At 35.0% G+C, this 16926-nt stretch overlaps 1 protein-coding gene across 1 annotated transcript in view; it reads left to right on the top strand.

Moving 5' to 3' along the window:
* The window catches only part of LOC100679367 (troponin C, isoallergen Bla g 6.0101), a 262384-nt gene extending 247940 nt beyond the window's left edge, over positions 1-14444 (top strand). Inside the window, exon 5 of the mRNA XM_031925191.2 lies at positions 14232-14444. Within this exon, the coding sequence (XP_031781051.1) occupies positions 14232-14266 (35 nt within the window). The 3' untranslated portion in view covers positions 14267-14444. The remainder of the gene's footprint in view (positions 1-14231) is intronic.
* The last annotated feature ends 2482 nt before the right edge of the window (positions 14445-16926 follow it).

Raw genomic sequence — 16926 nt, forward strand, 5'->3', positions numbered from 1 at the left:
TTAGTAGCAGACAAAAGATGGAGTCGTCGGAAACTACCATTTAAAATAATAACTTCGGATGATTTACCAGACTTTCCTGAATTAACAATAAAAGATTTGAAAATTCTGTTTACCGGAACATATCAGCTTAAACAGACAATATCTTACTTAGCGGAAATGCTTGACGCAGATAATAATTTGAAGATTGGATATTCAAAAGAGACTAACAATATTCTCAAACTTGAAGTTCAATCCAGGCATATTAACAGAAAACAATACAAATGTTTCGTTGAGTATAAACCAAATGGTATTGGTTATTCTAGCATCTTAAGACACTGTTGTGATTGTGCTAACGGTAACCGTACTATAGGATGTTGTGCGCATATTGCTGCCATAATCTATTATCTTTCACATGGAAGATATTTATCAAAAATCATACGACCAGCTGAAATTCTGTCTAAAATGTTTCTTAATGATCAAATTGAAGTGTGTATTGATGAAGATAGTGACAATGATGAGTGAATCATTTTTTCTATTGTGAACATTCGTTATTTTTAAAAAGCTACTTGTATACGTTCCATAATTTATTTTAAATAGCCTATGAAGATAATAAATTATACTTTGTACGAATTGAACATACTTAACTTCAATTCCTTTTTACCTGATAATTATTACTGTCAATAGATTTTGAATAATCAATTAAGTAGAGGCAGATAAGCCAAATATGGCCTTTTTAAGACCACAAGACGCCAAAAGTACCCTCAAACGATCGATTTCAAGGCTATGTTTAGCTAAAAACAGGCTTTTTTGCGTGAAAACCCTTGCATTATGACATTTTTAGGTTAGTTTTGGGTTACATGGTACCAAAAATGGCCTTTTTCGGCGTTAAATCACTCAAATGAGGGCATTTTTAGGTTAAAGAGAAAAGCAGACACTGACAGCGGCGATATTCTTTTTATATATAGAGAGAAACCCTTTATTACCTCAAATTCTGATAAGACCATCATTGAAAACGTAAGATAATATAAAAAATACGGCTTGGAGCGAACAAAATATTTCATTTGATTATGTTTTCATGGGAAGATATGCAAAACTACTCAAAAGGAGTCACTTTAGTAACTAAATTGTAACATAACCAGCTAAAAACGTGAAAAAATGGCAAAAAAATCAGTTTTTGGCTCAAATCGAGTTGTGCCACCATTTTTAAGGAAAAAACGTTAGTGCCATCGTAAAGAACGGGAAAAAGTACACAAAAAAAGTCTACTTAAAAAGTTGCACCTCAAAAACAAGGGGGTCAAAATATCGATTGAAAACTTTAATAATTTTTTTAGATCCGATATTTGAGGTTATGTAATCCCAAAAAAATTGCAGTTATTCATGATATAAAAATACACCAAAGTGAATTTTTAAAAAAATTTTTATCCTATAGGGACTTCAGAAAAAAATAAAATCAAAAAAACACGTTTATCGACGTTACTGCGCATGCGCACTAGGCAGAGAGCTAAAAATTTGGCTATGGGAGTTTTTTTTTATCCCCCATCGAATGGTATATAACATATATACATTTTCCAAGGGGGCCATTTCACCATAGTAACCCGGCTATAGCCTTTAATAAAAGAGTACATAACCTAAAAGACAAATAGGGAAACACATGAGACTTAATAATGTAATAATCGAAATGTTTACTAAAATCTCTAAAACTGTAAGAAAAATAAAGGAAAAAAAAGAATATACTCGCTGATTATAGATCTGTGAACTTCAAACTAATAAAATATAAATTTTAGATCCTTATTTTATAAACCACTAACACTTAATCAGCATTTTAGAAACTTAAAGGGGTCTTCAACACCTTGTAGATTATCGAACTAATGCTATAACTTTTGCTATTTTTCTTATAGGGTATATAACGCGTTATTAAATATAAGCAGTTCTACATGAACGGAAATCATCGTAAAAATATTTTGCAATTTTTTTCATTAAGAATGATTGTGATTTGGCTTGTCAAGCGAATTTTGGCCATGAAAAGTGGATTTTGGTACACTGTGCGCCGTCGCGCGATCATGCGAAAGAATGAGATGCTAAGATGCAGTAAAATGGGATATCAGGTAGTCAATTAAGAACACACAGGATATAGGGGAAATGAGGTACTCTTTATTCCCTCCAGCGATCATTTCTTCTACATTTTGTTCTTTCCCCTAGTTCTTTTTGCGGTCCCGTGAGATCTCTGCCAAGATCTTCTTGTGTGCAGCTCGCTCCGAGCATTGGTCCGACCGCTTCACGCCCCGGTGGCTGCAAACATAGCATCTCAGCTCTTCCTCTCTCTTCTTCCGGAGATACTCGGCGCGCTACTGCTCCTTTATCTGCGCGCATTCTTTCACGTGGCGAGCCCGTGTTAATGGAATATATTATGATGATGTCAATGTAATATATTATGATGATGTCAATCGCTCGGTGCGGCGCACAGTGGTAAAAAACGACCTGTTTTTTAAATCGTAGAACTTCTGATACAAACAACCGATTAAAGTGAAATTGTATGAGTGTCATGTTCACTGATTATAGAATATAGGAAAACTATAGAGAAAGCGTTAGACTGATATGCTAACCTTAAAATCGAGTCCAAAGATGCTCGATTTTCAAAAAAATACGGTTTTTGATGCCGCAAGGTCGAAATATATATTTTTTTTTATGCCTCAATCACTATATTTTGTGTATTTTTTATTGTTGAATCTGAATTTACCACCAGAATTAACTAAAGTAATCAAGCTGAAATTTGGAGGATTTTTTTCTTTGATCAGTACTATATAATATAAAAATTGTCTTGATTTGAAGTATAGTGCAATTGCGACGTTGTACGTCGCAGCCGAGAAAATCGCACGTTATTGTTTGCGCGGCAACCTCAATCGATGCGAGGAAGAAAAGGCGATCGGTTCCAGTGAAGCCTGCGTTTTTTCGGACGCGAGCTACGTCCTGGGAATTCGTGGATTTCGCTGGCCGACGTACCCAAGGGGGGAGCTCGACGGTTCGAGCTGGCGCGAGACGAGCAGCCAATCAGCGCGTCTCGCGCCTCGCACGGCCAATCGGGCTACGTTATCAGCCGGGCCCGACGGCCGACGGCGAGACGCCGAGCGCGCGCGCGGCAGAGCGGCTCGGCAGATCCTTTCCGAGCCCTGTCGATGACACTTCGACGTGACGAGAGCGCGCGAAAGTGAATCGTGAAAAGAGTGATAGTAAGAGAGCAGCAGCGCCACGACCTGGACCACCGCCCCGAGGAAGAGATCCCTCCCCGGAGACGACTGTCCAGCCGTTCAGCCAGAGGAAGGAAGCCGGAACGAGAGCCAGGCCTTCATCCCCAAGTCGGCAGAGAGAGAGAGAGAGAGAGAGAGAGACAGAGAGAGAGAGAGAAAGAGTAAGGGAAGCGAAGCTGGGCTAGCGAGGCTTCCTCTGCCAGCGTGAGAGCAAGAAAGGGAGAGAGAAGCGCAGTGCGCGCGAGCTCCGAGAAGAGCGAGAGAGAGAGAGAGAGAGGGGGAGAGAGAAGTAGAGAGGGGGGAAAGCAGATAGCTACGCCGGCGTCGGTTCAGGCATCGCCGTGCCGGGACCGCTGGCGCGAGCTGTTGGTGAGCGCGCAGCTACGTGTGTGCGTGCCCGAGAGTTGAGAGAGGGGACCGCGTTGGTTCGGCCGACGACGCCGCGGTAAGCGCGCGGTGCTCGCGATTATACGTACGGGAGAGATAGAGAGAGAGGGAGAGAGAGAGAGCGCGCCGGCCGCGTAGCTACTCGAGCGGGTTGCGCCGAGCCGAAATACGGGTGTGTGAGAGAGAGAGAGAGAGCAGACGGGTCAGACTACGCGACGTCAGAGGCGAGAGCTTCGAGGCGCGCGCGTGTATATGAGAGTAGAGGTGTGACGGCGAGCCCTGCGTGGCTACTGTGCGTGGGCGGCTACGGCCACCACGTTGTAGGGAAGGGCTGGGCCAAATATACGTGCAATATAACTTTATAACTTGTGTGATTACTTCTTCTTTCTTTCCCCACGTTCTCCCAAACGTCGGCGATTACGCTAAATCCCGCGATTAACGAAAAATCTTGGCGCGTACGAGGCGTCAAGTGTTGCGCACCTGTACTGGGAGGCACAGCGTCGCACAATAATTAATTATTATCAAAACAGAAGTAAAAGGTGAAATTCTTAAATTTCCTCGTTGCTAAAGAGATGCTAACCTTGTGATATTTATCTTATTTATTCAATAAATGTATCATCAGGATCAAAATATATCTAATGGTATGTATGTGTATATCATTTATTTACTAATGCACATTTATGTATACGTATATATATATATATATATATATATATATATATATATATATATATATATATATATATATATATATATATATATATATATATTATATATATATATATATATATATATATATATATATACACATACATATAAATACGTATATATAAATGGTTTTACTCCTAATATCAAAACATATGAAACTTTTACTAACGGATAAAAAAAGTGACTATAGAGACGTACTTGTCGCTTTTGTGATATTAATGTTAGAATTTATTATGGTATGATCATTGCTTTTTTTAATATTGCTATAACAACAAAAATTATATGATTTTTCTGTATTGTGAAAAATTTGTTTTGTACACCCTTTTGTTAACAAATCTGAAAATGTAAGAAAGTGTACAAGAACGTATAAGAAAAAATGTCCGAAATTCAACAAAAAGATACAGTTTCTTACATTTTCTTACATTTTCTTAGATTTTTTTACGTTTTATTACAATTTATTACAATTTATTACATTTTTTTCCACTAGGGTAAATTTAAAATATTTCTGATTTTTAAAATAAATTTATAGAGTAACGGACGTGGTGCACTGAGTAATCAGAGTAAAATCAAAGAAATTATTGTACTAACATCATATGAGAATCAAGGCAGAATTATTTACCAATTTCAACGTGTAATGAAACAGTATAAAATTTGTTTAACTTTACTCAAGAATAGTAAAATAAGGGCAATTATCACAGGACATTTTGCGTTTCTGGTGCAAATTAAAATATAACAAATGAAACACATTGCGAATGAATGTTAGAAACTAGTGTAGTTCTTTGGGGTGTCTCTTTTGCCACTCAGAAAAATTAACAAAATATTAGTAGGTAAACTATGAGAGTTCTGGATCATGAGAGTTCTGTATCACGAGAGTTCTGGATCACCCGAGAGTTCTGGATCACCCGTTAGTTCTGGCTCACCTGACAGTTACAGCCCACGATAGTTCTAACCCACGAGAGTTCTGCCCCACCCTCCTCCACGCGAGAAACTGCGCGCCAAAACGTCCGATCTGCGCGCACTTACCTATGTATGAGATCGCCGAGTCGCGACGGCGGCGTCCGACCCCCGCCCCGACTTCCAGCGCGCTCTATAGCTTCTTATGCGGAGCCCCCTCTAGCGAGCAAGCGTGGAGAGCGTATTTATAGTTTTGGAAGGGTGAGAGCCCCATCCACCGCTCTCATCTGTGAAATGCATCATCATGCATAGATCACCTCTCCATTGACTTCCTCAAACTTTTTTTTTATCATTCTTTATCGATGGATCGAACTAGCACGTCTCTCTCGATCTTGACTTATTTTATTTCTCTCTTCAGCGTAGAACTCTAGTCGTCCAGGAGTAAGAATTGCTCTACTCTTCACATCTGCATATGTCACAAGCATTTCTCCTCGAGGATGTTGAGATCTGTCTCCCAAACGAATAATCTTTGCGATGTCCTGTTGTAAACGGTGTCTAACCGGTAGTTGCTCTAGGTTTTGCTGTGGTTGCCATTTCTCATCTCTCCGAGTCAATTTTTCTTGCTGTTTAGCCTTTTCTCGTTTTTCTCGCTCCAGACGTTTTGCGTTCAGATAACTGGTTGTGTTTTGATCATTTTTAAGGTTATCCCATAAGAGCCTGTGTATAAGAGCCTAACTTTGAAGTCAATTATTGCAAAAACTATACTGACAATCGATCTGATATTTTACTAACAGGTGTATCGCATGTTTATTAACAGATTTTAATTGTTTTCAAAAGATTTTAACCATTTTCATTTTAGTATCGAACCTCCTTAAGAGTAATTTTTTCCCCACCAAACTTTGAATTTTTTCAGCTGCGGAACTTAGTTAATTCACGCACGTGGTCAGATGAGATTTTGTCATGATGATCTCACCTGAGATTTATCAATAGGGACGTTGAAAGAAAATGTGAAATAACTCTTTATCAATCAATTAATACATCATGTTATGTTAATTCTAATGCTATTGAAGAAATCACAAGTATTAATGATGAAATATTATCAGTGGAAAGTAGTCAAATTTATAGGATTGCAATTTTTATACAAATACGAAAAAAAAATGTATATAATAGCGACACCAAACTTGTTTTTTCATTAATTATTGAATGACCAACGCTTTTAAATGTATAGTACGTTATAAATAAGTATTTTGTACAAAGGTATTTACAATTAAGAAAAAAAGTTTTGTAAATTAAATCTGTATATAAAGTATAGAACAAAATCGTTATTTTATTATTATACTATCACTTTAGATTTATAACACGATTAGATTTTATAACAATCTAATATTCATTACAATAATTATTAAGATAATTATAATTTTTAATGATGAAAAAATATAAAATAAATATTATTAATATTTGGATTCATGTTATTTTGCAAAATCGCGTATTTTGTCGCATGTTTTTTCACGTGTAATATTGTAAAATTTTTACATGCAAAATTTTGCATATTCACGTGTTTTATTACATGTCTTTTTACGTGTTTTATTACATGTTTTTTATGTACTTTATTATATGCATAATCACGTGTTGTCAAAATCGGTTTGAATTAAACATATGATTTACCATATGATTATATTTGCAATTTGATAGAATATAATGTAATAAAACACGTAATAAAACATGTGATTAGATATGTGATTTACCATATGTATATTTTTAGTAGGGAAAATAATTTTTAACATTTTATTGTGCTGCACACTGAAAGTTTAATATACCTATTAAAGTAATTTAAATTCATGCATATTCTCAGATTATACATTTCTCTACTCCATTAATCGTATGAATAGTTATTATGACTGTTGATAATAATATTTTAATTCTTTAAAAAAGACAGTAACATTCTTATCAATAAAAATCAATAATACAATAATTAAGGAGCGCAGTATCGCCCTGATGGCAAGTTTAAGTTTTTATACACTGTCCCGTGGGGGAGCAGCGCGACCCTATTATATTTTGAATTTGCTATATAACCTAAATGCGTTTTATTATTTCTTGTCTGATATGTCTTAGATGCTTATGCTTGTTTAATGTATCTTGAAGATTTTAATGAAAATATTCTAATGATCATAATATTTTGCTTAAAAAAATGTCTCTTTTAGCAAAATAATTATGATCAAAAATTAATTTGCGATAATTTCTTAACATTTTGGTCATGTGCGATTCTCATCTTTTTAATTACAAAGTAGACATGCTAAAAATAGTTCATAGAAGTACATTGAAATCGATAAGACATCTTATTGAATTAAATGGTAAGTCTTCATCGCCATTTTCGCATTAAAACTAGATGAAATTCGATAGGGTCAATAGAAGTTGATTCAATTCTATATGAAAAACAATAATTGAAATAAATAGATGGAAAACAGCAATTAAAATCCATTGATTTCTCTATAGATTTTAATCGAGTTTTATTGCAAAAATCGTGATTAAGACTTCCCTGTTGAAAATAGTGACGTCATTTGAAGCTACGAATTGGAACCTTTTATGACGTCATTTAATAATCATTATTTTCAACATGTTGTACTTCTAAATACTTATACTCTTAAATACTTCAGAATTGATGAAATGGTTGCCTATATAGGTGCTACCATCTGGATGGTAGTACGGAAAATGGGGGCTCATGTCCAAGAAATTAATAATTTTTAATAATTTTACTAAACAAACAATAATTAAAAAACAATATTTCTTTAGCGTTAGCCCCCATTTTCCGTACTACCATCCAGATGGTAGCACCTATATAGGCAACCATTTCATCAATTTTGAAGTATTTAAGAGTATAAGTATTTAGAAGTACAACATGTTGAAAATAATGATTATTAAATGACGTCATAAAAGGTTCCAATTCGTAGCTTCAAATGACGTCACTATTTTCAACAGGGAAGTCTTAATCACGATTTTTGCAATAAAACTCGATTAAAATCTATAGAGAAATCAATGGATTTTAATTGCTGTTTTCCATCTATTTATTTCAATTATTGTTTTTCATATAGAATTGAATCAACTTCTATTGACCCTATCGAATTTCATCTAGTTTTAATGCGAAAATGGCGATGAAGACTTACCATTTAATTCAATAAGATGTCTTATCGATTTCAATGTACTTCTATGAACTATTTTTAGCATGTCTACTTTGTAATTAAAAAGATGAGAATCGCACATGACCAAAATGTTAAGAAATTATCGCAAATTAATTTTTGATCATAATTATTTTGCTAAAAGAGACATTTTTTTAAGCAAAATATTATGATCATTAGAATATTTTCATTAAAATCTTCAAGATACATTAAACAAGCATAAGCATCTAAGACATATCAGACAAGAAATAATAAAACGCATTTAGGTTATATAGCAAATTCAAAATATAATAGGGTCGCGCTGCTCCCCCACGGGACAGTGTATAAAAACTTAAACTTGCCATCAGGGCGATACTGCGCTCCTTAATTATTGTATTATTGATTTTTATTGATAAGAATGTTACTGTCTTTTTTAAAGAATTAAAATATTATTATCAACAGTCATAATAACTATTCATACGATTAATGGAGTAGAGAAATGTATAATCTGAGAATATGCATGAATTTAAATTACTTTAATAGGTATATTAAACTTTCAGTGTGCAGCACAATAAAATGTTAAAAATTATTTTCCCTACTAAAAATATACATATGGTAAATCACATATCTAATCACATGTTTTATTACGTGTTTTATTACATTATATTCTATCAAATTGCAAATATAATCATATGGTAAATCATATGTTTAATTCAAACCGATTTTGACAACACGTGATTATGCATATAATAAAGTACATAAAAAACATGTAATAAAACACGTAAAAAGACATGTAATAAAACACGTGAATATGCAAAATTTTGCATGTAAAAATTTTACAATATTACACGTGAAAAAACATGCGACAAAATACGCGATTTTGCAAAATAACATGAATCCAAATATTAATAATATTTATTTTATATTTTTTCATCATTAAAAATTATAATTATCTTAATAATTATTGTAATGAATATTAGATTGTTATAAAATCTAATCGTGTTATAAATCTAAAGTGATAGTATAATAATAAAATAACGATTTTGTTCTATACTTTATATACAGATTTAATTTACAAAACTTTTTTTCTTAATTGTAAATACCTTTGTACAAAATACTTATTTATAACGTACTATACATTTAAAAGCGTTGGTCATTCAATAATTAATGAAAAAACAAGTTTGGTGTCGCTATTATATACATTTTTTTTTCGTATTTGTATAAAAATTGCAATCCTATAAATTTGACTACTTTCCACTGATAATATTTCATCATTAATACTTGTGATTTCTTCAATAGCATTAGAATTAACATAACATGATGTATTAATTGATTGATAAAGAGTTATTTCACATTTTCTTTCAACGTCCCTATTGATAAATCTCAGGTGAGATCATCATGACAAAATCTCATCTGACCACGTGCGTGAATTAACTAAGTTCCGCAGCTGAAAAAATTCAAAGTTTGGTGGGGAAAAAATTACTCTTAAGGAGGTTCGATACTAAAATGAAAATGGTTAAAATCTTTTGAAAACAATTAAAATCTGTTAATAAACATGCGATACACCTGTTAGTAAAATATCAGATCGATTGTCAGTATAGTTTTTGCAATAATTGACTTCAAAGTTAGGCTCTTATACACAGGCTCTTATGGGATAACCTTAAAAATGATCAAAACACAACCAGTTATCTGAACGCAAAACGTCTGGAGCGAGAAAAACGAGAAAAGGCTAAACAGCAAGAAAAATTGACTCGGAGAGATGAGAAATGGCAACCACAGCAAAACCTAGAGCAACTACCGGTTAGACACCGTTTACAACAGGACATCGCAAAGATTATTCGTTTGGGAGACAGATCTCAACATCCTCGAGGAGAAATGCTTGTGACATATGCAGATGTGAAGAGTAGAGCAATTCTTACTCCTGGACGACTAGAGTTCTACGCTGAAGAGAGAAATAAAATAAGTCAAGATCGAGAGAGACGTGCTAGTTCGATCCATCGATAAAGAATGATAAAAAAAAAGTTTGAGGAAGTCAATGGAGAGGTGATCTATGCATGATGATGCATTTCACAGATGAGAGCGGTGGATGGGGCTCTCATCCTTCCAAAACTATAAATACGCTCTCCACGCTTGCTCGCTAGAGGGGGCTCCGCATAAGAAGCTATAGAGCGCGCTGGAAGTCGGGGCGGGCCTATATAGGTGCTACCATCTGGATGGTAGTACGGAAAATGGGGGCTAACGCTAAAGAAATATTGTTTTTTAATTATTGTTTGTTTAGTAAAATTATTAAAAATTATTAATTTCTTGGACATGAGCCCCCATTTTCCGTACTACCATCCAGATGGTAGCACCTATATAGGCAACCATTTCATCAATTCTGAAGTATTTAAGAGTATAAGTATTTAGAAGTACTAACTGTTGAAAATAATGACGTCATAAAAAGTAATAATTTAAATGCTTTCGAGATTTTTTTTAAGGTTAAGAAAGCCCAATTTCAAAGTATATAGGGTTGCGCTATCGACAAATCGTACTTCGTACTTTTTCTTGCCAGCGCGGCGCTGTCGCGCCCCTTGATGAAAAAATAAATTCTCGATGCAACTAACAAATCAACAGTACAAAGAAAGATATAATTAATAAGTATCGGATAGGGGTAGAATAATTATTTATTTTTATGAGAATTTACAATATATCATACGACACTCATATGATTCTCATATGAGGATTCGGTCGGAAGTATCATATGATTACTTAAACCATCCCGCAATTTGCTTTGCATATTGGAATTTTACTGAACATTAAGCGCAACTTTTCCAAACTAAAGCGCATCAAAAAAATTCGTTCGTCGAAAAAAAAAATCTGAATCGGAGAGCACTTGACCAACTGGTGTCAGCTCCGACTGCTACCGCTCTGATTCGTTAACATTAAATTTGTGTGATAGTGTCATCTGGCGCTTATCTTTCGGCCTGGAGATATACGCTGTTGGTTTTTTACAAAACTTCTAATATACTTGCATGTATTTAAACTCTTGGATCGAGTATACACACGTACGTATAACATACTTCTGGTTTGCATATAGAATACTAACTGAGTCGCTCACCACGCGATCAATTTAATACGACAATAGATCTATTCGACTTAGCGAAATTCGAAGGGATTTACATTTAGATAGAGTAGATCACGAGTATGTTCTCGTTAAGTAAGTGTTAGTACAAGTGTTTGATTAAAGTGAAAGGAAGAGTTAAATTTAAAGTCTAACCGACTTTGACGCGCAAATCTATGAACAAGGATTTGTGACGTAATTGCGGTAGACTCAAAACTAGACACGAGCAGCTTCAAGCTTCATTTGTAACTGTCGAACGAAGCGACAAAACGCCGCTGCCGCAGCGAGGCAACAGGGAGAGAGAAAGCGGGAGTCGAGCGGTCAGCGTTGCCATGGCAATCCCAATTCGGCCAGCAGCTTCTGCAAGTAGCTACTAGAACTTTTAGGAAATAAATGCAAAAAAAATCTGACTGAACAGACATTTTTTAAGCACTTTTATTGCTAAAAATTAATTAAAATTTGATACAATTGAAATATTTTTCCAGTGACCTAAACAATTTAAGTTTAAAGACCATTCTTATCATAAGAGAGATTTATTTTTTAAAATATAAAATTTTAATATAGTGTAGATGCGTTTTATTTCATTTGTCGCATCTTGTCTGTCTGCAAGTGTTAGAGGATCAGGTCTGCAAAACCAGGGTGATAAATCTGTCAGTATTAGTTCGTGTTCGTAGGTGGTTAGTGATCCATGTTTTTGTCAAATACTTCTTTTCTTTTTATAAGAATGTTTCTTTATTTTTGTTTCTTGTCTTATCAAGCGAATTACATTTTCCAATTTTCCATCAATCTCCTCAAGCGAGAGCTTGTATGGATTTTCTTTAAAGTCTTCATAGAGACTATCTAGATCCGAGAGATTTTCGGTGAATCTACTTGAGTCTATAATTGCCAGTGACGTGAATATACTCTGCGGCATTTTTCTGTCCACGTATGCTATTATACCGTCAGAGTCGTTTACGGAGAACAAAATTTCTTGTTTAACCGTATTAATCAGCACTTTTCAAGATTTTATAGTATCAAAATCGATAATGCATGATTTAATGAATTTTAGGATTACTACGAAATTTTTTTTTTTAAGAGATTTCCAAATTTAGTATTAAGACGAAATTGTCTTTTTAACCGAGCAGATTTGCTATCGGTAGCACCTTAAATAATTTCACCACTTGTAGGTAGCATCGGGCAAAACTTAAACGTGTTATGATTTTGATAATGAAATTCTTCAGATATAGCTGTAATTTCACTACCCGTGTCTACGAGTGCATCTGTAATAATATTTTATAGTAAGATTCTCATTTCAGGGCAATGGAAAATGTCTATTTCGTGACCGTCCAGATCAATATTGTGTAATAATTTATCACGTCGATTTTTCATAATGGACGCTAGCTTAGTAGTTGTGTCTTTCTTTCTTAGCGTAAGAAGTGCATCCATAGCTGACACAACTACTCATTGTTTTCCAAATTGTAATCTTTCTTATCATTTATTTTAAAATCCAAGCAGTTAAAGTGGTAGGCATTTTCCGTCTTGGATGTGCTTTTGTTTGCCTTTGTCTGGGTATTATTCTTTCCAGTGTTTCTGTGTTAAGTTTTTTGATCGTTTGTTTGTATAAATTGAATTTTTCGGTCAGCTCATGTTTCTGACTTTTGCTATGCCTTATTACCTGCTGGTTTTGTATTTGACGCGTTTTTCGAGGATCCGTTTTTATTGGGAGAGTGAGCGTGTTTTTGATTCGTTTGTTGTTTCATGGATTTTGGTTTTTTTCTCTGTTAGTATTTTTCTTAAACACGTCTTCACTGTCAAAGTTGGCAAGAGTTTCTAGAAATTCTAGAAACTCTCTATATTAATTGTTCTCTATATTAACTAAGTCTCTTTCTCTATATTAACTGTTCAAACTTTGTTATTTGTTACGGTTCGTCTAATTTCTCTTTTAAAGCGCGATTTATATGACAATTTCGTTCTCTTTTATCGACATATTCAACTCGCGGGCTAGACTGAACATGTAGGTAGCATAGTTTACTCTACTTTTCTGCCCGGAAATGTATTGAATGAATTCTACATTTGTAGCGTTTACTTTTCGAATATTTTTATTCCACAATCTTTCTTTAAACATTCCAAAAACTCGCTGTAATTTTTGAATTCGCTTGGAAGGAGGTACCACCAATTATGTGCATCTCCCTCGAGTGCTTGTGAAATAATGCATTTAAATTTATTATTCTCCGATTTTACAAAAGAAAAATAATTTTCGAGTTTTCTAAAAAATCTCATTAGTCTGTTAGTGGTTTGGCCTTCAAATTTAGGAATGTTGATCGTTATACGTCGACACCTGTCGGTCGTTGTCTCTCTGTTACTACATCGTGAGCTAATCATTTTTTTAGTCTCGTAGATTCTTTCTAGTTTTGTCCATAGACTTATTGAATCTCCTTGTATTCGATTAACCCGCCAGTCCGGATAGCTAGTCGCTTGAGTTATCGAGCAAATCTGATGCTTGATACGACTGCGCGCTGGCCTTATACACAGTACCACCGTCTTGCTCTCATAAAAAAGTACGATGCAATAAGGAGATTGTGGTTTTTATACTCGGATGATAATTATTTTCTATTGCCTAGCAGCAAAATTATTTTGTCCCTGGGACATTTTTTGGTTAAACGTAGATAAAAATTTAAAAAAAGTGAAAATGTGTCATTCATAGATTTAAAAAATGCCAAATATACATAAATGCCTATGAAATAATTTGTTTTCTAATAATATAATTTTTTGTTTCAATTGTTTCAGAATTTATGGAAGTAATGACCGGTGGCGATGAATAAAAAATGGTGTACTGAATTTAAGCTTACTATCTTCTGTCATGAATTAATATATTAATGGTAATATAAAAAGAGCTTAGTAGTAATCTGTCATTAACTTAAATTGTAAACAGTTGTGTTCAATAATTTATATTTTTATTTATATATTCAATAAATAATATGTGTTAATATTTTTACCAAATTACAATGGATAGTTAAAATACAATGTATTCATAGTTCATCACTAGTAAATTTTGTTTTATCTGTATGAATGTGTATTTTTTTTATAGAAAGAAAGAGTTTTTTTTATAGAAGAAAATTTAGGGGAAAAATTTTTAGGAAAACCGTGTTGTGTCATTGTTGGGGAAGACGTTGAAACGGCCTCATCAGCAATGGCGATTTTTGTTTGATTCGCAACTTTTTGTATAAAAAACATCAAAAAGTAGAGGATCGACAGTAACAAAGTTAGCGAATGTTGTACGTTATAATTTTGTAAAATTCTGAAAAAATTCTCTTATGCTTCCTCTTCCTCTATCCTTTATTATATTAATATGTATCTAGTCGTTGGTAGTCCTTGGGTATGAGTTCGCTCCATCTCCAAAGCTCCGTAGTAAAGGGTTAAGGTAAACCGGAACTTGGTGAAAAACAACGCAGACGTCGAAAGACAGACCTAAAACGAAACGCAAACCTAAATTACTTTTACTTTAGGCGACTTTCGCAAATAAGCTCCTCCTACTGATGATATGAGCGCGTTCTACATTCGGTTTCGATTCATGCAATAAATTCCTCGTTAACAATCCTTGCTTCCCGAACACACTTATCGCGATCCATTAGTGACATTCGCAGTAATTTCTTAAAGCTATTTATTTTCTCGAGCTCGAAGGCGACTATGTTTAACGAGTTTAGCAGTATGGCTGCTTGAATCTTAAATGATAGCTTAAGAGTTTCTGTCCTTGGGGCAGCGTAGACTAGTGTCTGGGGGGATGGGGGATTAGGCTCGGATCGTCTCGCTACTACGTCAAAGTTTAGTCGCAAAAAATTGTTTGAAGGATAATTCGGGTTTTCGATGGCTATTACTTAGTAGTACTGGGACCCCAGTAGGTACTCTCGTTTACGTACTAATAACAGCCATCCCAGCGCAAGCCGATGGGGCGTTACGTGCGCCTGATAATGAATGTTTCTGCACGCTGCAGCTCTAGATTTCGTGTAGCATTGAGATCATGGTAAACTGCACAGGTGTAGTCAAGCCTGGGGAAAACAAGGCTTTCAATGAGGTATTGTCTCAGGTCCCTAGAAAGCGAGTGCCTGTGGAATTTGAGTGCGTAAAGTGAGCGAAAAACCTTTGCCCTAACGTACTTTGCATGCGGCTTTCAATCCAAGCTTGACGTAATCTGTACTCTAAGATTGCATTCTTCGGAGAAAATTCCAGGGAAACTTTGTCGATTGTTATTCTCAGGAGATTGCTGATGCATATTCTGCTGACGTAGGCCTGGCTGCCGAGAATCATGACCTTGCATTTGGCAAGGTTTAGCGATAGTCCGTTTATAGCGGCCCAGTCAGATATAGCCTGTGCATCTGCCTGTACTTTCGACAAAGCCTGCTCCAATCCACCTGGATAGCAGTGGCAGTAGATTTGAGTGTCGTCCGCAAATATCATATGCTTCGAAAATTTGAGCACGTTCGGAAGGTCACTAATATATATTGCAAAAAGCAATGGGCTGAGGATGCCGCCTTGTGGTACCCCAAAGGCAGTGCTCAGCTACTCAAAGACTGACCCACCCTCCTCGACAACTGCCTGCACTCGATCCGATAAGTAGCTAAAAAACCAGCAAAGTGACCTATCCGCTACGTTTAGTGCCCGCAGTTTTCGATTTAAGTAATCGCTCGACTATCATGCATTTGTCGCCCCGGTATTTCGGAAGCAACCGGGAGCTTAATCTTTTACTGAAAACAAAACTATCGCTATATTTATCACTCTTATGCACACTTTGACCGGATAATGACGACCATTTTCGACAAAAACAAATTCGTGCTACAGGACCGGAAACGAACGACCGTATATCAACTTTGAAAAATCGGTGCTGACGTAGACTAAATCTCCTGACAAAATTTATTAATTTATTTATGATCTAATAAGACCTTTAAGGACCGCATACTAACGAAATTTTCAATTATAACGGTAAAAAACTAATCCAGGATAAGAACGACAATATAGTATCTCAAATTGCAACGTCGTCACTATAGTATTAGGCTTATTACAATAGTATATTGTCATATAATAATTCAAACCAGATAATGACGACATTTGCATTTATTCGAGTGTGGTACTTAAGGACCAGAAACGAACGACAGTACATCAACTTTCAACAAACGGAGCTGACCTAGACTAAATATCCTGATAAAATTTATTAATTTATTCATAATCTAATAATCCCTTTAATGACCGGATACTAACGACATTTTCAATTATAACGGAAAAAAAACTGATCCAGGATAAGAACGACAATATAGTGTCTCAAACTGATAATGACGACATTTTGCATTAACTCAAGTGTTGTACTTAAGGACCGGAAACGAACGACAGTACATCAACTTTGAACAAACGGAGCTGACATAGACTAAATCTACTGATAAAATTTAGTATTTTATTTATAATCTAATAATCCGTTTAATAACCGGATACT

This window comes from Nasonia vitripennis (assembly GCF_009193385.2).
Source record: "Nasonia vitripennis strain AsymCx chromosome 2 unlocalized genomic scaffold, Nvit_psr_1.1 chr2_random0006, whole genome shotgun sequence".
NCBI classification, from domain to species: Eukaryota; Metazoa; Arthropoda; class Insecta; order Hymenoptera; family Pteromalidae; genus Nasonia; species Nasonia vitripennis.